General features: G+C 32.7%; 1 protein-coding gene across 3 annotated transcripts; it reads left to right on the top strand.

The window, feature by feature from the left end:
• Nucleotides 1-9,462: 9,462 nt before the first annotated feature.
• Nucleotides 9,463-15,014, top strand: LOC143249568 (dnaJ protein homolog 1-like). 3 transcript variants are annotated; one of them, XM_076499667.1, is made up of 4 exons: nt 9,470-9,853; nt 10,822-10,924; nt 11,121-11,984; nt 13,788-15,014. In XM_076499667.1, exons 3-4 carry the CDS (start codon nt 11,145-11,147, stop codon nt 14,013-14,015), a joined length of 1,068 nt encoding a protein of 355 aa, XP_076355782.1. In that variant the 5' UTR covers nt 9,470-9,853; nt 10,822-10,924; nt 11,121-11,144; the 3' UTR covers nt 14,016-15,014. The 3 variants fall into 3 exon arrangements, with proteins under 3 accessions (XP_076355781.1, XP_076355782.1, XP_076355783.1); XM_076499668.1 differs by lacking the exon at nt 10,822-10,924 and adding an exon at nt 10,625-10,690; XM_076499666.1 differs by lacking the exon at nt 10,822-10,924 and having other exon boundaries at nt 9,463-9,853.
• The last annotated feature ends 6,958 nt before the right edge of the window (nt 15,015-21,972 follow it).

The following is a 21,972-nucleotide window of genomic DNA, read 5'->3' as shown; positions in this document are numbered from 1 at the left end:
TCTACAGAACTTTCCCGATTACTTACAATTGAAATCAGTGCATCTGAAAATAGCAGAGCTAAGTATAGAGTCTTAATTATGCCATTCTTAGACACAGTATAGTTGAGTTAGGTATTGCATTACTATGGGGTAAGGTTTGATGACGTCATTCACCGCTTATTTGTTATCGTGGTGTTTTTTGTTTTTTTTTAGGTCTGGTATTGCTTCAATGACGCTATTCTTTATTACTACATAGTCTGATATGATAAGCGTTATGTTTAAAGGTTGTTTGGGATGAGCACGAAACCTTGTATTAAATGTAATTAGCCAGTGTAAAAACATATACAAAAAATCATCCAAAATAACAAACAATAGGTGCCTTAGCCTATACTTATAATAATGTAAACTAAGAATGATGTAATCTAACAGTTTAAATAACTGTTAATGTCACTCTTCTATAACTACTATAAACTTTATATCTGTTGTAAGATGTAATAAAATCATTGTTCTCGTATAAGTGCACTGCATGAAATTAATGACATCTTTATTCACCAGGTGTTAAAAGATCGTAAGCGTGCCCAATCGTTTTCCTTTTATATCGAATGGTTATGGTGTTTTGTTTTGCTTAAAGCTATATAAGCTGTAATCCAACCATTGTGGAGAATCAAACTCTGAATTTTAGTGTTGTAAGTCCTTAAGTGTGTTTTTTTTCATATCTCAAAGGGCAAAATGTTACTACAGTGACTATTTCAGTTTTATGCCGAAGATGGAACATACTTATTTCGAATTTAAAATGCAAATGTAAATAAACATTAGCCATTTGTAAATAAACATGTAATATATGTAGTTATTCCACCTCAGTTGAGAAATTACGCGATAAAATTTCTGAAAGAATACCATATCCTGCAACATTCTTTATATTAAAACACAAATAAAGGAAAAAATGCAAATGTTAGATGTTCGAGGTTCAACTTTATATATACTGTCAAAATTCTTAAGTTTACCAGATAACACTGTAATGAAAATAATTTTAGTTCGACTCTGCCGCTGGCATGGCGCAGATAGTAACTTTGCTCTAACATACAAAATTATTCCATGATCTAGTAGTTTGATAAAATTATTTAATTGCGTTAGTAAATCACTGTTTCTTTAAACACTTGTTTAGGTTTAATTTTGGCTTCAAGCACTAAATTGGAGAAAACATTTTCCACATGATGACGTATTTATCTTGAGTTAAAAGTTATATACAAGGTATTCCAAAAGTCACTTTTGTTGTCCTAACACTGCGTTAGGAACCAGTGTGCGGACCACTTTGATCATGCCAACGACAAAATATACGTTGTAGTGACTTGTACAAAACGGTTTAATTATTATTTCAGATAATGTATTTTATACTCAAAGTTAGCAAGTAGTGCCTCATAAAACAAAAGGCAACGTCCGTTGTTTTTCGCAAGGGCAAATTTGTCTATGCAGTGTGTGTCACCAGATTCTGTCTTCTAATTTCTTAAACAGATGGAAGAAGTTTTGGAAAAACAAGATAAATATAAGCTAACCAGCTAAGTTAATCCAACATTAACTACTTTTCACTATACAAATTACTCAAATTTCAAAATGTTAAACGTTTTATTTAACTGTTACAAACTTAACCTCTTGTTAGCAGTCCTCAGGTGCAAACTGTATGAAACGTAGTTTACCTCATTCCTTCCAAACCACACTTTATACTTCTTAAAATTTAATATGAAAAATAAGAAAATAATAAGTAAATTTAATAAAAAAACCGCAAAGAGATATTCTTATATTTTCACAGTAAGTCCGCAGCAAAACTCGGCTTTTAAAACGATTTCTTTTTTAAATAGAAAGTAAAAAGTTTGCACCTAATACAATACAATATGAAAATATAAATGGTTTTATGCTTTAGGTTTGTAGTCTTGTGGTAAACTCACAATCAAATTTGAGAGTAGCTGTCTGTGCTGTTGATAGTTACAATCCTTTTAGCTTAAACTTTTCCTTCTTTTAAAAAACTCGGCTTAAGCTAAATTTTACCAAAAATCTGTCTGCTAAAAGAAGTTAAATTACAGGGAAGAAACTGTTTTATATACTAGAAAATAAATAATAACAGAGACAGATTGTGCATGGCTACATTTCAATTACAGAGAAGGAAAGCCCCACGTTATTACACTGAAAGTGAAGATTAACCTTCTACTCTGAGACGTTATAAGCTATCCTTCATGCAAAGAAGTGTGATTAATTGCCAGTTAGTGAGTCCAGGTTCTGGCAGAACGAGAATCAGGAAAAGATAAATGTATTTACTCGAGCCAAAAGTGAATTTAAAGTAAACAAATTTCACAACAGTTTACATGATGACTAATGGAGGAGTATTTGTGTGTTTTCTTGTAGCAACACCACATCGGGCTATCTGCTAAGCCCATCGAGGGGAATCAAACCCTGATTTTAGCATTGTAAATCCAGAGACTTACCGCTGTACTAGCGGGGGGCTAAGGGAGGAGGAAACACATTACTGTCCTGTACAATTTAATGATGGACTAACCTAATAAGGAAAGTAAGGAAATTGGATTTAGCCAATTTAAACCATACGTTTTAAATTCTGTGTGTGCGTCTCTGTCTCTCTACCTCTCCATTTGTCTGTGTTGATCCTCCCACTAGTACAGCGGTAAGTCTACGGATTTACAAAGCTAAAATCAGGGGTTCGATTCCTCTCGGTAAGCTCAGCAAATAGCCCGATGTGGCTTCGCTATAAGAAAAGTAAACAATTATTTGTGTTGAATAAATTTAAACTATACATATTTGTTGTAATTTTAACTGGTGTACGTGTATTTCAGGTAATCTTAAAAATAATACTATACAGATTATATAAGTTTAGAACTGCATAACTTTCACTCTTATTTCTTATCTAAAATCTAACACCCATTGTTTTATGATTAGGGTTGTGTTTCGCCAGCAAAAAACGTTCCCACTATAACAGTGTTATGTCATCTAAACTGACTAGCCTTTTTCATATCATTTTGCTCTTGGTGCTGCACAACAAGAAACAAGAGTAAGAATAGTGAAGAGACGAAAGCAAGGAAATACTTGAAGTGAAACAAAGAAAGTCGCCTGTCCCACAAGTCCATAGGTTAAAGACTTCAACAAGTGGTCTGTATTCAAACTTGAGTCAACACGTGTACAAGTTTTTGTATTCTACACGTAAGCTGTTAATAGTTACTTTTTTACTTACCACAGTTTCAAAGAGAGATATTTCCGTTGTTTGCTACGATTTATTGAAACCAAAAGTGTGAAAACAGAACAGTCATCAAAGCATAGTACCGGTTCTATTACACGTTTTCCACTCCTTTTAGCTTAAAGTTAAGTTCCCTAAATATTGTTCTTAATTTCAAAGAATGGAAAGTGGCATTGGTTAAGCAAATTTCTAGCCTCAACTTTCCTCGGGAGTTTAATTGATTAAAGTGGAGAATGGACACTTTTTGTTTGATTTTGTTTAAAGAATAACAACATTATTTTTAATTAGCATGCGAAGACATGATTGTCAGCAAATGTAGCAATCGTTACACCTGGACTCGTCCATGGTCTTTACTGCACATTGATTTAACAGGTAACAGTTACTGTCATATTGTGTCAGGGAATTCGAGGTTTGTTGTCATATTTAAAACGTTTTGTGGTCACATATTTATTTGTGAACATTCTCTTTTACAGGATTGCCGAACTTACGAGGGCAGAGAGAACATGCTTTACCAAAAGGATGCTGTTAATATTCTTCGTTGTTCTTTTAAGTCTCGCACCGAAAAGAGTAACAAATACTAATACACATGGCCTGTATGATGGTGCCTTCTTGCTTACATTGTAAACTAGGATTTAAATTAAATATTTATTTCCTATGTAAACGTATGTCCTATTTTATTCCATGTGGCTCAACTGCTCGACCAATAGGACACACTCACATATCAGTAAATCTCTTGTTTTTGTACGTCCAAACTTCTCTGCTTAGCCAGAAATCGTTAAGATACCAGAAGAGGTATGCCTTGCAGCTGTTACACTGGACTAAGCATGGCATAGCTAGGTTGTACATCGGTGAGTAAAACATAGCTAAAAATTCCAACATATAGTATATATACAGTTCATCACTACGAGAAATCTACTCTCGTTTGTGATGTTTCTTTGTCTTGGATTATTCATGAGGGTGAAATTGCTCGAGTTATGCTGTGGAGAGGTAAAGCTGGGAACTGGACAAATAGAACGAGTTTACCTGAAGTGTGATCGCGTTTTCTCTTGTTATACTAGACAATTGGAAAGAAATACTCATTTTCTGTAACATCATAAGGTAAAGCTGGGAACTGGACAAATAGAACGAGTTTACCTGAAGTGTGATCGCGTTTTCTCTTGTTATACTAGACAATTAGAGAAAAATACTCATTTTCTGTAAGAAAATGTTTTTAGTTTTTTAAAGTAGTCGATCTTATGGAAGAGAAAGCTAAGAGGATAAAGACTATCCCAGTAGGATCAACTGTTTGTGCGGGTAAGCTTGCTGTTATTATTATTTTTAATGATTATGAACAAAAGTAAAAAAGATAACGATATTTATTACCCAATTTTAGAATAATTCAGCATTATCTACATAATTTTATCCCATTATTTCTTGTCTGAGTCTGCGTTTTTTTGCGGAACACACCCTATCTGACACCTGTAGGGAAATCCCGAGAGTCTACCAAATCTAAAAGGTCCATTATATTCTGATGTTTTGATAAAACTTGACTTTCATATAAGTTGCTATGTGCTACGAAATACCATCCTACACTCTGTGGCGCTGGATAAGCTGTGATACTGGAGAATCAATATACGTAACCACTGAAAGTGATTTAATTTTATGACAGTAATTTTTTGCAAAAACATAATTTTTAAAACATCGTACATTTTTTAAACGCTTATGTATAGTAATAATGACACAACTTACTGGTTAAAATTTACCCCACATTTAACTGAGATATACCGGATACATTTTTGGCATTTGGAATCATGAAATAGGCTTTTTATATAATTTATGAAGTTCCTAAACATTCTTTATTCTAATAGCGAATTTATTTTCAATATTTCTACAGAAAATGAACAAATTTATTTCTTCATGTTACTTGAACTAATTAAGTTTTATATTTCAAAATTAGATGAAAAAAAGGGTATTCACACTATTCTAACTACCATGAAATTACAAAATCTTAAATGTGAAGGTAAATGAGCTGATAGAAAGTGGAGTGTAATAAATTATTCACACTATTAGAAAAGCACGTAGGTTTAATAAGTCACGATACAAAACGGTAAAACTCTATAACCCGAGTGCTTTCAAAAGATGGACCTTTCTTCTTAAAGGTTTGGTTTGGTTTGGTTTGTTTTGAAGTTCGCGCAAAGCTACACGAGGGCTATCTGCGCTAGCCGTCCCTAATTTAGCAGTGTAAGACTAGAGGGAAGGCAGCTAGTCATCATCACCCACCACCAACTCTCGGGCTACTCTTTTACCAACGAATAATGGGATTGACCGTGACATTATAACGCCTCCACGACTCAAAGGGCGAGCATGTTTGGTGTGACGGTGATTTGAACCCGCGACCCTCAGATTCTTCTTCAGGGGCAAAGTAGAAATGACGGCGTTTTCAGTAGCTTTCAATATATTGTTTGTCACTGACATAAAAAAGTATAGGGTTTTTATCATTTTGAAATAAATTCAAAAATTAAAACTCTATTAACTCTATCACTACTACATTCAGATGAAGATTATATAGTCAGGTATATTAATAAAAATACTTGAACGTCAAGTTATCTTAAATTATGACACTAATTAAGAAATTGTTAGATAAATATCCTTCAACTCTCTAGATTGATCACTTAAGACACCAGTCCTTCACACCAAAATTATGCAGCGTCCTAAAGCCTGCAAGCAAATCGTGTTTCTACGTTCATCAAATATAACAGCATATCCAGCAAAAGTACATATTATGTATATGTCCTGTGGTAATGTGGTCCTGTGGCACACTAATAATTTTATTTTAACATGAGGTAGAACATTTCTAATTCTGGAGGAACTGACCACTCTCTCGCGCATACACTGGAGAATAGTTATGTTATTCAAATTAAAACTGGAAAAGAACACTGTTGTAGAGCGTTATTTAATTAAACATACTTGATACTTTTAGGCCTAGCAACTATTTCCATATTTGATTTTAAATATTTAATGAGCTAAAAACACCATAGACGAAAATGATAATCTTCTTTACTCAAATATCACGTTCTAAATGTCAAAAATGTTAAAGTTTAGCATTTACTTTATGTATCTGTTTGTTTGTAGTTCGCTTGATCATATACGACATCTTATGCATGTAATGAGCTAAACGACAGGGTAAGAGACTTCAAAATTCAGGTATAATCATATCTAATCTTGATCAGTGTAATAGAGAGAGTGTGATATTTAGGTATAGCGATATCTAACAAATAGACAAAAGTCACGGCAACACAGGAGAAAAGACTAAACTGAGAACCGACAGCATAGGAAAACAAATATACAAGTGAACAATTAAAACAATATTTATTTTCAGGAATTTTTTGTTTATATATTTCACGTTGCGACTTCGCTAGTTGCTGGGACAGGAGAGGTTTTTCTAAATACGTCCTGTCAGGGTAAGAACGGTAGGACAAGAATATGGAAAATAGTGATATATCGCATTTTTAAGTCTGATAAAAGGGCCCTACTATAGCATCTTATAATCCATAGCTTATCTGCATCAAAGGACAAGTGTGGCCTAGTATTTAGTATACTGGACTGTAGATTCGTGTTACGACAAAAAAAAATAAAGTTCCGCCCTTTGAGGTCGTTAGTGCCAGTCAAATCCCACTATTTAATTAGAATAGCTTATGAACTGCAGATACATGATGTTTACTAGCTGTATTTCCTCTTGTTTATCACCTAAAATTAGGGATGACTAGCGCAGATAGCTCTCGAGTGGCTTAGTTTGTCTCTTTGTTTTTGAATTTCACGCAAAGCTACACGAGGACTATCTCTGCTAGCTGTCCCTAATTTAGCAGTGTAAAACTAGAGGAAAGGCAGCTAGTCATCACTACCCACCGCCAACTCTTGGGCTACTCTTTTACCAACGAATAGTGGGATTGACAGTAGCATTATAATGTTAACCACCTGGCTATGCTGGGCCGAGTAGCTTAGTGAAAAAGCAAACAAAAAATAAAAAGCAATAAAAATTTCGTCAACGACGATTTCAAATTACACATTCAAGTGAAAGAACTCTAAATTTGTATTAACTTTTATAACTAATTATGTCACCCCTTTAAATTAACATACTCTGCCCCAGACTGTGGACACTAGCACAGGGCTAAATTGGTATAAATTTTATAAAATAGCTGGTTCTGTTTGTAACTTCTACCTAAACAAAAAAAAATTAACAGATTATTTCGACCTTTCGAAATTCGACTTACAAACATGTTATAACTAAACACACACAAACAAAACACCAAAATGAAAATTCAATAAACTGTTTGAATATTTCATATTATAGGTATATTCTACAAAGGTTATAAAAGGGCACATTTACCAGTTGTTTAAACTGTGATAAAAAGATAACAAATTGATACTTAGACATAATTTTAAGTGTGGAAGATAATAATAATTTACTTTAGTCCATATTGCTTCGAAGCTTAGAAACCTTCAATAAAAATAATCAAAGTTATAATTTTGATATATTAGCACAATAAGGGCTCTAAATGTAAAATGATTGTATTAATATATTCTTCATATATACTTATATAAATAAAACTTTTATACAATCTACAAAATACAACAACACAGAAACGTAGTTTATACATTTATTTAACTTTTATGTTTAAATTTTCGTGTACAGTTTATCTGTATGTGTTGAATACTAAGTTATTCATTTAATGTAAATCCTTATAAGTAGTATAGATTTATAAGAATAATCTGTGGAATTTTAAATTAAGATTATTATTTCACCATTCTGCGTTTTATTTCTTAGTTCAGCAATGTACACAATATTGTATATGTTATTATGTTATTATATATTTGAATATAAGTATCTAGGAGTGCTTGTAGATAAAATAAGAACGTAGAGAAATGTATTCTACTTTATTTCTACGCTATTCTGACAATATTTGTGGCAACCATAGAAATATATATATATATCAAATACTTCCTGAAGTTAGGAGGTCACTAAAGTTTTCTTTTAGTCATTGCATTATTCCAGATATGGATATTTATATTAAATACTTTTTTTATTATTCGAGTAACTTCTTTGGTCTAGTAGGTATTATTGTTTAAGGTGCTGAACTGTGGATGTGCAAGTCCAGCATTCGGACCACATTATACCCAAAAACATAAAAAATCGTACTACAAACATTGGAGCTAGGACTTTATTACAAGGCTGAGAGCCAAATCCTACTATTCTGCTAGACAAAATGTTATATTCTCAGAAAAACTTATTTCTGTGCAAGCATTAGATAGGCCCACTTGATAATGGAAGAATTAAACAGAAATTTACAGAGCACTTTAAATTTGAAAACCTGATTAACTTTTAAGCTATGCGAAAATTAAGAAAATTGTGCACGTGTGATGTTAAATGAAACTATCTTTGTTGCAACATATTAAAAAACAAAAGTAGAAACATTTCTGCAAAGAAACGGGAAAATTGTCTTACTACTGAAGTTGTGAATGCATTGACAGCTTTCTTCCTTAATCACCATGATGACCAAATAGAACTTTGAAAGTACAGAGGTTCTGATTTTGCAAAAAACCTCGTATCCTTTCACTGCAATAATTTCATCATGTGACTGGTCATTTTTTTACAGCATATTTTGGCTGTAAAACACAGATATCAGCCACTTGGTCAGCGAAAGACAATGCATTTGTTTACCCTTTCAACACGGATGTGCAAAGTTGCTGGGACATCCCTTTGGCAGCTAGAACAAAGCAATGTTTAACAGTTTTCAGAACCAAATAGAAATAAACGAAGCGAAAACTTGAAACAAATCCTGAAGTAAAGACGGCTGAAATGTATTATTTGTTCACATATCACAAAGAGTAACCCAATAGTTGTGAGTATGCTTTCTTTCTTCTAATCTATAAGTTCAAAATTAGGGATTGATAGCACAGACAGCTCTTGAGTAGCTTTTTCTCGACTATAAGAAAACAAACACATTTGGTTAAATATTTGAAATATACAATATTTTTAAATATCAGATTTCAATATGTTTCCTAATCGATTTTTCTAAATATTCAAATAGATTATTTAATTTTAATTCTGATATTACTTATTTTACTAAAGTTAAGTCGTATTTTACATTGAAATGATTTTGTGGTCCTTAACTCTTTAAAACCAAATTCAATATTTGTGTTCCGTAAATGGTACAATGTTAGGTTTTACTTAATACTATAAATTGACAATGATTCCTTTCGACAAGTTTGTCTTACGTTGTTGCAACGTAAGCTGTCTGAACATTTACACAGTGTGTGGTTGTAACGATCTCCCTGTGAGATTATAAAGTTAATGTAACTCGGCTACTGTATTTATTTAACTTGTAGGAAAGAATAGACGAAGGATCACTGAATGCTGAATAGCTTATTTGTATATTTTATATTAAACATATTATGCATATTTTTCAGTGTTAGCGATATAATCAAGGTTTTGAATCATACACAAGGTTGTGACTCGTGTGAGAGTCATAAGTTTTTTAAACCTTATGCAAAGAACAACCGTGTTGTGTGGGCAGCACCGCAGCTAGGCCTACACTGGTACCACTACTATTAGTGTTGCGCTACAGCATTAGTATTACAGCTTGGTTTTGTCAAACTGTAAGTTATTTTACATTAATTATTACCCATGTGTGTATATATAGTTAATGCCATTTTGTAGTGGACTTAAGTCTGACATAGTGATGTCTTTCAAATTATTTTGTAGATTAAATTCATAAGCCATTAACTTGAGGCAGTATAAGTTATAATTTAAAGTAGATGAAGGCGGCATATTCTTTTCTTACAGTATAGGTTAATTTTGAATTAGACTAAATATAGTAAAATAATTACAATGTTAAACTAAAAATTTAAAATTTGGAACGTTTAGTGGAGAGTTATACGTGAAGATAAATTTTGATCAGCTACTTGTCATTAGTTACCATACTTCCATGGTAAAACTGGGACTTGTATATTGCCATAAAGAGTGATACTGTAATAGATCTGAAACAGTTTCATAAACTTTAAATAACATATTTTTAACCACTTGCTAAATGAGTAGATGTTTATTGCATTGTGCTTTAAAACTACAGATATGATTTTTTGAAAACCATATTTAAAGCATAATAAAAATGCATCTAATTTGTCTTGAATCAACTGAAAAGAAAACTTTTCATTTATTTTATTATGGTTAGGCAGGTGTTCAAATTTCAATTTCTACAACAGAAAAGGTTAGGTTAAGGAAACATAGCAAAGAGGGAGGAAACAGTATTATGTGACCTGTTTTTCTCTTGGTAAAATTAAAAGAAGTTGCATGTAGTGACAAACTGTATATATCAAACTCGCACTGAGATAGAGAGAAACTGTGACAATTGAATACTTTAACTGTTTTAGAAGGACACAAAATAAGGCTAAAACCTGGAAAGTCTGGTAACTACTTATCATTGGAATCTTACCAAAGTAAGTTATCTAAGTAATAGAATATAACATGAAACAAACAAAAACAGTAATTTTTTCATTTAATGCTGAATTGAAACACTGACTAAAGTGTTTCTTTGAAGTTAATACATAACATAGATTGTTTTGGACAGTTTTAGATTGTCACAGTTACAGATGTTTTAAAAACTTGAAGTGGTTATTCCAAGAGGTTACAAGTTGAATTGAAAAAACAAGTTCCTTTGCATATTCTTTCTGGTAAGGCCAAATTTGGGAAATGTTTTTTTTAAGTAAGATAGTAGCATATAACACTATCATATTAAATCACTTAAATTATATAAAATCAATAGTGTGTATGTGTAAAAAATGTAAAATTAAAGCTTTATTATTTGACTGTCCATGTGTGTTTTAAGATTTAAAGTTATATTTAATTTGAAAATTGTTTTTATTACAGATTTAGATTTTTTGGTTGAACACAATGGGGAAGGACTACTATAAAATTTTAGGTTTGAAAAGAAATGCTAGTGATGATGAGATAAAAAAAGCTTATCGTAAGTTAGCTTTAAAGTTCCATCCTGATAAGAATAAGAGTCCTGAAGCTGAAGAAAAATTCAAAGAAGTAGCAGAAGCTTATGAAGTACTGAGTGATAAGAAGAAGAAAGAAATATATGATCAGTATGGTGAAGAAGGGCTGAAAGGAAGTTGTGGAGGAGGAAGTGGTGGTGGTGGCTCAGGGCCTCAGTTCACCTACACCTTTCATGGAGACCCTAGAGCCACATTTACCCAGTTCTTTGGAACTGACAACCCATTTGAAAACTTTTTCACCATGGGTGGTCTTGGTGGACATGGAGGAGGGCCAAATCTCTTCTTTATGGATGATGATATGGATGTTGAATCAGATTTATTCACTTCATCTTTTGGCAGTAGTAGCCGTAATAATCCCTTCCGGTCACAGAGTTTTACTGCAGGGAGCCCACACATGGGAACATCAAAGCCACACAAACAGGATCCACCAATTGAGTATGACCTTTACCTCTCCTTAGAAGAAGCCTTTAAAGGCTGTACTAAGAAAATGAAGATCAGTAGGAAAGTGTTGAATCCAGATGGTCGTTCAACTCGTCGGGAAGAAAAGGTATTGACAATTAACATTAAACCTGGCTGGAAAGCTGGAACCAAGATTACTTTTCAAAGAGAGGGAGACCAAGGAGTTGGCACCATTCCTGCAGATATTGTATTTGTGGTTAAGGACAAACCTCATTCATTGTTCAAACGAGAAGGCAGTGATATTAAGTATGTGGCTAAAATCTCTTTAAAAGAAGTAAGTTCTTTGTTTTTCTGGAAGTTAGTTTTCATGATTAAAAAATTAACTAATTACAGGAAATGTTTAGAAGTGAAAGTAAGAAAAATAATAGGAGAGAACTAATGGTTATAAAACTCTGGTTACATTAAAATTCAACTGGTTGGTGAAAGGGAGTAACTTAAGAACATGAGAAAGTGACAGATGGCCATTAAGCTCATCATGGTCATCAGAAAAACAAACCAACACAACATAATTGTAAATACTTAAATCCACAAAAGTATCCAACAAAATCTTAAGAGTTTAAACTACCTGTGCACCCCACATTCTACAAGTGAGCAACTTTTAACACACACACACACACACACACACACACACACACAAAGCACCCAACAACCAGACTATACCTAGTCTTTCATATATTACTCTTATTTCTGCTTATGTTTAGGATTATAATTCTAACTTTATCCTTTCACCATTCCAAAGAACTTCACATGAGCATTTCCCCAAGTCTTTAGCAATTTTAAGCAACTGAATCAGGTCACACCTAGTTGCTTCTATGCTCCTGACAAAGCAAATCGGGGAGTCTTTTCATAACTTAAATTTTTCTTACCAGAAACCATTTTTAGAAGCTTACTCTTAACACTTTTAAGTAAATCAGTTTTTGTATTGTAGTTAGGAGAAACAAAACTAAACATATACCATTCATGAAGTTTCACTAAACTTCTATACAATTCATTGATAACTTCTCTACTTCTAAACTCAACATATGAGATCTAGAACCCTGTTTGCTCTTTACATCACTTTCAAACATTCGGTTGAAATCAGTCGTCACAACAAAATTCTTTTTTGCTTTCAACAACTAATTTCTCTCAGGCAGAAAAAAAGTTTCCAAACTTTTAAGTGCATCACTTTACACTTTCATTGTTGAAGTTAATTTCATACAGATTAGTCCTGTCAGAAAGACTACCCAACTCTTGCATTTAAAGAATTTATTCTAAAGAATTGGCCTTTCCTATCAGTTTAATATCACCAGCAAATCTTGCTGCTTATATGATAATCCATATCAATGGTATAGAAGATAAACAACAATCCCAAAATACTCTTCTAGTCACATTTTCACAATGAGAATGGTATTACAGTCCCGTTTTGTTTCTACTTTCAAACCAATTTTTATTCTACTTAAATGTTTCCCAAGTTCCTTAAGAATCTAATATAGCAGTGTATTACAAGGAACTTTACTAACCATAAGTAATTCTCACAACAAGGAATAAAGGTCAATAAATGTTTAATATATGAAAAACTATTATAGTTAGCATCTTATATAAAGGTACATTAAGCCTGAAAATACAACACTCATAAGTCATTTCATTGCAAAAATGCATTTTTAGTGTATTATCTTCATCTTTCATGGAACCTCGACAGAGTTCATGCACTATATTAAACAACTGTTCAAGCATTTTTTTTTATAGGTAGAATTGTTTTTGTTTTTCACTACAAAGTGTTTTATTAATAATCTTCACTTTATTAACATTTTCGTGGATAAACTGACAATTTATTAAAGGGAATGGTTTTATAAATTATATGCCTGAAATGGTAACCATTTTAGGCCCAGTAATGTTTTCTCTAAGCTTATTTCCCTATTCTGCTCTTGAACATTGTCTTTTCAGTGGAATTTTTAAAACAAATAGCAGTTGAAATTTGTTTTATAAACCCTGTTTCTAGTTTTGTAGAATATCATGTTTAAGGATATAAATAGTTTTTTACTTGGTTAATCTTACTACTGTACTTATAAGAATTTCTTAGAGTAAATTTTGTTTACAGGCATTGTGTGGAACTAATGTCGATATACCAACCTTGAGTGGAGAAAAACTGACTCTTCAGATCAAAGATATAATTAAGCCAAATGTGATACGTCGTATTGCAGGACAAGGTCTTCCCTATCCTAAGGAGCCAAATCGAAGAGGTGACCTAAATGTGGTTTTTGATATTAAGTTTCCAGACACCTTAAATGAAACTACAAAACAAATATTATGGGATTGTTTACCTTAAATTCCATAGTCTTAGGTACATATCCTACAAGGATGTTTGTTTGGGTCAGAAAATTGTATCATATAAAATAGATATGTGACATTTTGAAATGTTTGCTGCTAAAATTATAAAGTGTATACAAGAACTTTGAACCAATATGTAATGGTTTTTAATGAGCAGTACAAAAAAAAAGGTGCTAAACCCAAATTGGTAATGTTTGATACATTAGCCTGTTATGTGTTAAATTACTTGGTATTTTTTCATATTAGAGTAAATGATATTAGCTTTAAAGAAGATAACTAATATTGCTTCATGAAGGCTGTATATGTATATAGATAACATTTTCATAATGTTTTTACTGAATGTGCTATAAATTTTGAAATGTCAATATTTGACAGCAGAATGTAAGAGACTCGAAAAACATTTTAAATGATTCTCAAATTTCCGAGAACTTTTAAGGAATTTCTGTAGGAATTGCTTTATAAACACTAAATGGTTATTGTATTTCTTGAGGATTGGCTACATTCATAAAAAATCTTTAAATACTCTTGATGTATATCTGATCAAACATTTTTTTAACCTAGTGAAGGATATCACTGATGTGCTAGGTTCCTTGAATGATGTTTCAAGCTGTAGTAAATATCAGGTTACCATTGGTTCTTTGTGCATATGATAAGATTGGGTCTTATCTCAGTGTACTTAAAACAGGTTGTTTTTCGTGATACTGTGGTGCTTATATACAGTATATTTTATACCATACAGCCTCAAATATAAAGATGTCATTGTTTTAATAGTATAATTTCTTAATATAGTTACAAATATTTGTTAATTCATAACATATTAACTCAGTGTTTGTGTAGAAGTGGTAATCTTGTTCCTAGCACATTCTGTTTATATACGTGTTTAAAACATTTTAGAAGTGTAAATAAAGAAACAGATTTTATTTGTTGTAAATAGTCACTGTTAATAATTTCTAGTAAACTGAAAGATAAAAGGAAATTACGCAATTACAGTAAGAAAGAGTAAGTCTGATTATTTTGAAAAGTCTTGGTGATTTAGGTTTAATATACAAAACGTTAAAAATTGGAAACTTCAAATGCAGTTCAACATCATTAACAGATCGTCAGATATGCACAGTATGAAAGTCATTTATTCTTAATGCAGGGTTACATGGCATGGCCATGATGCAATAGTTGAATTAGTGTGTCCCATAAAAGCCTGGATATAAAGGAGTAACTGTAGATATTATGATTCTTGTATAGGGCGTGTGGTGCCCTTGTGTGTAACCCGTAATTTTATTGCATTTTAGTGGTTAATTCCTTTGAAATATCTAAGAAAACTCGCTTCTACAAAGTTCAAACGTTAGTGCTTCTTTATGGACTAACAAAAAATTTAGAAGTATTTTTTGTATACTATAAAAAGAACAATAACGGCTACGATTATTTAGACCAATCGCAGTAGATATTGAGAGTTGGAATAACTTAACATAAACTTGATGACAATTTGTTATCGGTGTGATTTGTTTAAACATAAATGCAAATTATTTAAATATTTCATATAGATGTAAAATTATTTTTAAAAAAACGATACAATTTCAAATTGGTATATATAGGTGTTAGATATTCTATCTTTGTCGTGTTGGGAACTAATCACCCATGTAGTCTCACTGTAGAAATGAGTCATACAGCTCCAGAATGAGAACAAACAATTCCCATGGGCCCCGGATGTCTAGGCTAAGCAGTGAAAGTTTGGTCACGGGACCACTGCGTAACGATCACGACCAGAATAGGCAGGCCCTACTTTGCAGCCGGCTTTCTCTTCTGTTGTGTGGTCTAGCACTTTTTTTCTTTTCTTTTGATATTTACTTTCACTTCTACTGTACCCTCACCTCTACCACACGTACTTTGTTCTTATTTCGCGTTGTAGTTGGATTTGATAGCCCACGTAAGCAAATATCTCGGATCATCGCTTTAAACTCGTGGGTGAAGTGGAAACAATTATCTTTTAAAGATTTAGGGAATTGTACATCTGAATAATTGGTTATTAACTTCATATTTGCAGTTCTTTGTATTCGTTTTTGTCACTGTTCGATAGCAATAAAATCGTGTTTATTATTCTTGTATTCAATACTTGTGAAAACTCATCAGCTGAAGCTCGCTTTAACTTCCAGTTAAACATTATGCTGAATGCACATTTCTTCCACTAGTTCTTGATGTTTGTTTTATTATTTATCAGATGTTGTCCATATTGGTGAAGTTTGTTAGCTATTCAAATAAACTATTAACTGGGTATCGAGTAATTTTAGTATCTATTGACATTTGTGTTGATTTTTTTTTTTTACATAAAAATGTCCAGTATAGTTTCTACATCGTTTGAAGTGAGCATGTCAGAGTTTAAAGTGCCCGAACTGTAAATATGAAGGTTTAAGATTTTCAACCAGTTGTCTGGTATCGTGGGTATGCTATTAACGCTCTCAAGTCTCAACATTCAGTCAAACAAGAGTAGAGTTAGGTACTGTTGACTAGCTGCATTTACAATTGAAGATGGTTGGGGACCTGGCCTTCCAAGTGTTTGCAGCTAGGTTTAACTTTTGTTTACTGTTGTTGCTGTTCCCTTCCCCCGTTTTTATCTCGGATAAATATGAAACATTTTCTTATATTAATAACAAATCTCGAATTATGACAAACAGGATATTGAAATTTCAAACTTTTATAATGCCAATGAGAGATGATAATGGTGAGAAATAGCTTAGAAATCTAATTATCACCAACCTCTGACTAAAACAAGCCATTAGAACTAAAAGTTAACCCACTAACATGATGTGCCGTTTTTGCTCATAATTATTAGAGCATATTAACACATATTTTGGATACACTTTCCGTTAACAGTATCTTTCTGCTTTATTTACATATTTGTATCAGATCTGTATTAGCATGAGCAAATATATTTCGAATTTCCAAGTTCTCTGTATTTTGGTGTAATAAGATTTATTTTCCAGCATAAGACGAATCTGTAATGTCTCTTTTAGCTCATTCAAACTAAATTATCTATTTATTTATGGCAATGAAAATACGTCATTATGTTGTAGTTCGCAGCTTTGATCTTTTAATGGTATGAGTAGACTTATTCTCTGGAATTACCAATTTAATGAAGATGTAAAACGTCCAGTTATGACGTCACCTGTTCATCACTGTTGTAGGGCTGATTTGGAGGTGGTTAGATAACAGACTATATTGGTAAATAGTTATTCACAAAAAGTAATATATATATATTTAAAAAATCAATAATTTTATTTCATAATGTCAAAAGTGCAGTGAATGACAAAACACCATGAGTATTAATGGTATAAATCTAGAAACAAACAGTGTTTATTGATTGAAGAATGCACTTGAGAGTGTTTTTGAATAAACTTCCTGTTCGCTTAGACGCCTTCGTCAGATAAATCGTGAGAATGTATTTACTATCGGGTCGTGCTGTGAAATATCTTAAATGGTTACATGGGTGCCAAGGCGGAAGGACCTTTAAGAATAGCCTTGCTTTACTTATATCATGAATTACCCAATTAACAAAACTTGTACACGAAAACGGATCACTAAGCTTGAAATTCACACCGCACTTTACTATTTCTATCATAAGTACGAAATTAACATATCCAAATGAAAGGTTAGCACAGTTATAACCTTCACCACTTTTCACGTTATGTTGACAAATATCCACATATCGTTAAAAAATAACCGAACTTCAAGTAGAACTATATTTGAAGATAAACAAAGTGCTTCTTTATTGTATTCCAAATCTGTGAGTGAGAAGTGCTGAACATAAAAATATGGTAACACAAATCATGACATTATTTATACAATATATTCGAGTTGTCGAGCAGATTGAACCTAAACAAGAATTTTGTTCAATTTGGATAAATAAGTTAAAAAAAAAATAAATTGCCGAAAGTTGCGCAATCAAAATCCTACCTAAATTTCAAGACCTCCCAAGGTCACTTAAGCTAAATAACTTTTGGAATCACGTAGGCGTCGTTGACCAACTTCTGTCAAGAAGATAACGAGTAACTGGCAAGGACGCACGAATGTGGTAAAACTAGTTTCTCCTATGTCGGGACTTCCGATCGTTTGTTTTGCATGATGTTCTTCACCAACCACGCTACTATTCAAATCAGACGACCACGGTTCGACTTTACAACGCGAGTTTGTGGACTTTGTGGTGATAAAAGAAATGAGAGATCAGTGTATTGGCATACTAGTGAACATAACGTGGAATTTGTTGGTGATTGAGCCCCCACATCAAGTATATTTTAAGACATTTGCCCCCTTGTCTTGCACAGTCGTAGGTCTTAAAGGCTGTTGTAATTTTAAGCACTTGTTAATTTACATGTGTTTATTTAAACACGACGGTAGGGAGTGTATTCTTCAAAACGTATGTCTTGTTACGTAACAGAAACAAAGTTTTACGTTTAAAATTTATGATTTATTACTGACCGTTGCATCAATTTTGGACATTTTTAAAAGTACACTTGAATATGTATTTATGTTTTTCCACCAGATATTTGTCGTATTTGTGTATAATATACATTTTAAACGTGAATATGTGTTATAACTGCACGTGGTAGTACAAAAGATAATTAGATATATTGAGTTTTTGATCTCATGGTTCCTTGGAACATTTGTTGGAGTAAGCAATCCTGTGTGTGGGTACGTGAGCGAACTTATTAGGCTGAAACCTGCTTTGGTCGCCTACAAACTGTCAAGTTATTAACCTGCAGAACTGTGACGTCATGGACATGAGTCAGTGAGTAGTTAGATGTTTCGTAAGAGAGCTATGATTACACAAACTCCAGTAATGGCATAACGAACGTCACAGTCTAACGGTACGTAAAACCACGCTACAAATAATAATATAAAAACACGTACAAACCGCTTTTTCATTATTCAGAAGTTGGAATGCGTACAAAATTCAGGTTTATATATAACTCCCATATCCTGCCACTTGCATGTCGTCACATACCAAACTGTGGAAGAAAGGCTGGCTCACAGTTGTCACTGTAATCCCTAACACTTCCAGATGAATTTCCTTCTATCTGGCTAATAGGTTTTTTTGCAAGTCAAATAAGTTACATAAATATTGCACAAAATTTCCATCGGTCTGGATATAGCCTAGTGTTTAGGGTGTCTAGAATTATGGATCTGATGATTCATTTCGCAGCCCATTGCCACAAATTGTTCTCCGCAGTTGCGGCCTGTAAGTGTGCTGTAAGAATCAAAACCACTTTTAACTCAGCCAAAGGTTGGTGATAAGTGCTGTTGACCAGTTGCCTTCCCTCTAGTACACCATTTCAAAGTTAGGGATGGCTATACCCACGTAGCTCTTGTGTAAAAAAATAAAATAGAGTCGTAGTTTTTTCAATCTTAATTAATAACGGAAATCAGATGGCGAATATAACGATAACTTTTTAAGTGGAATTATTGCAAAACTTCGTGTTTTTTGCTTGCATTTTAAATATTCACATTCTCCAAAATATCACTACAGTGAGTTACGTTTCAATGAAGGTAGTTGTACAATGGTTTTGTTTCTTGTGCATGCGCCTTTTAAATGACGCGTGAATTCTATCTCAATATTGGACTCTAGTTTTACCATTAGGCTTATAACTATTCAGAACTATTGATACCAGAAGGGTTTAGGCCAGAGTTGTTGAAAATTTGTTCTCTCCTAGTTTCTCTTAATTTTTAAAATTTTTCCTTAATATTTGAATATCACCCTGTTCAAATATTTATAATTTCTTTCCTTACCTTGATTTTAGATACTAGCTAGAGGGCGCATGAAGTTAAGAGTTAATTTGTTTTGAATTTGCCAAGGCTACAGGAGGGTTATCTGCGCTTGCCTTCCCTAAGTACATTAGTTAGAAGTACAAATAAATACAGTTAGATAGTATCGGAATGGAAATTAGTCAGTCAAATATTCGTTTCAACGGTCAGTGAAAATTTAGAGAACTGAGTGATCGCGCATATTTAGGGTTTGTACTTCATTAAGTTTATCAGTTAGTTAACAAAAAATATTAAAATGAAAACTGTATTTCTTAATATAGGCTTGCAGCTGGGTACAAGTACGAATAACTTGTAGCAAACCTTCGTAAAGAAATAAATTCGTTTTTTATCGTTACGTGAACTGGACTTCCAATTCTGTTTGCCAAATAAGTTAAAATAACTAAAGAAAAAACGTTACAATAATTTGTGTGAGAAGTTGATTATTTTTGTTGAAAATAAAACAGAACATTAACTAAACAGTTTCTGAAATTTTTTATGAGGTAATATCGGTAATTTATTGCAGTTAAAGAGCAATTGAAATAAGAAAAAAATACTTTAAGAGAAGGGTCAAAAGAAAGGGACTTACGATTTAAATAATAACTAAAATCAAAAATAAATATGATTGATAAAGTTATTAAGATAGTCCAGAAAAATTGCAAAAACAAGATTGAAGGAACACAAAAGGACATCATCAAAGTTAAAAGTAAAATACATAAAGATTATAACAACATAATCAATAAAGTAAAAAATATATCAGTAACAAGATAAAACATTTGGGAAATCAAAATGGTAAATGCAAAGATTAAACAAGCCATACCTTTCTTTAAGGCTACCCAACGATTCCAACCTAAAATAACACTTACTGTAAAATTTGGAATAGGATAATTTATTTGGTCTACTTTTGTGTAAACAGGATATTCCTGGATTAGTACACTAATAAATTAATTCCAAAATGTAACTGGCCAGTCCAAAATCATTGGCCAATTGGAACACCAATGACTTACGATGGAAGATACAAATGGAGACATACGAGTTTCGGTTTCAAATAATTTCCAGAGAGAATAGGTGGATTAGTAATGAACGTGATATTTATCTTATTACCAATTTAAAAGGAGCAGCTTTAAGTAACTTTCCACCTGAGATCCATAATAACTTAGAAGCATTAAAAGTCACCTTGTCTGATAGGATTGGGTGGCTCTCGAAAGGAAGTATCCAGAGCAAAATTCTGGAAACAGGTATGGAGGAGGAAAGAGTCATTAACCAAAGTTTATGAAAACTAGGAAAGGCTTTCCCAGTTATCTTACCTAAAAGCTCCACGTGAAATGATGGATTCATTAGCCCATGACTAATTTATAGATGCCTTATAAAATTCTGAAAATTAGGTTTATTGGTGGGGAATTTTGCAGTATGTTCATTAACAATGATTCTACTACTACAATAGCTGGACTCAATTTGTAATGAAAGGTGGGAAACTGTCTTCAGTAATGGGGAAAGAAGATGGAAAGGTGCAAACAGCAAGTGGACAAGGTTCCAGCAAAGAAAAGTTGGTAACTACATTTACTGTATGAATCTTCACTTCATGATGTGTGGGTAATTGAAATTGAGAAAAAGTGAATTTTGAATACTGACTTAATGCAAAAACATGGATACAAGATTTGACTAGTTTCACAGTATATGACCAAGAAATACAGGGACAGTAGTCATTGTACCACCAAGAAGTGAAATACTAATGCCAGGATTTATTAGGAATAAACCTACATCTTGTAACTGAGGCATTGTAGTACTAAATACTCCGACATGTTTTAAGGGACTGATGATTGGAAGAACTCTTGTGGATCTGAATAATAAAATTGTCGTACATAACTTTATCCAGGAAAGTTAGGCAGTCCACATCAAGGATCATTCCACACGATTTTTAAAAATATTATAGTGAGAAAACAGCTGACTGAGTAACTTTAGAGAAGAATTTGTCAAGAAAGGTCAACCTACTGAATAGGCTGGGTTCATTTTGAAACTACTTTCAGAGGATCGTCAAAGATAGAACCACAAACTGATTTGCTACACTACCTACCTAACAACTCCCTCAGTGAATGGACTGAAAGTGGCAACAAAAGGCTTTTTGTTTTATAACATCGGAAAAAAAAATCGTTAAAAACTTTACAAAT

This window comes from Tachypleus tridentatus, chromosome 4 (assembly GCF_004210375.1).
Source record: "Tachypleus tridentatus isolate NWPU-2018 chromosome 4, ASM421037v1, whole genome shotgun sequence".
Classification (NCBI taxonomy): domain Eukaryota; kingdom Metazoa; phylum Arthropoda; class Merostomata; order Xiphosura; family Limulidae; genus Tachypleus; species Tachypleus tridentatus.
Note: the sequence above shows the minus strand (reverse complement) of the source record. Positions and strands in the feature narration are given on the sequence as shown.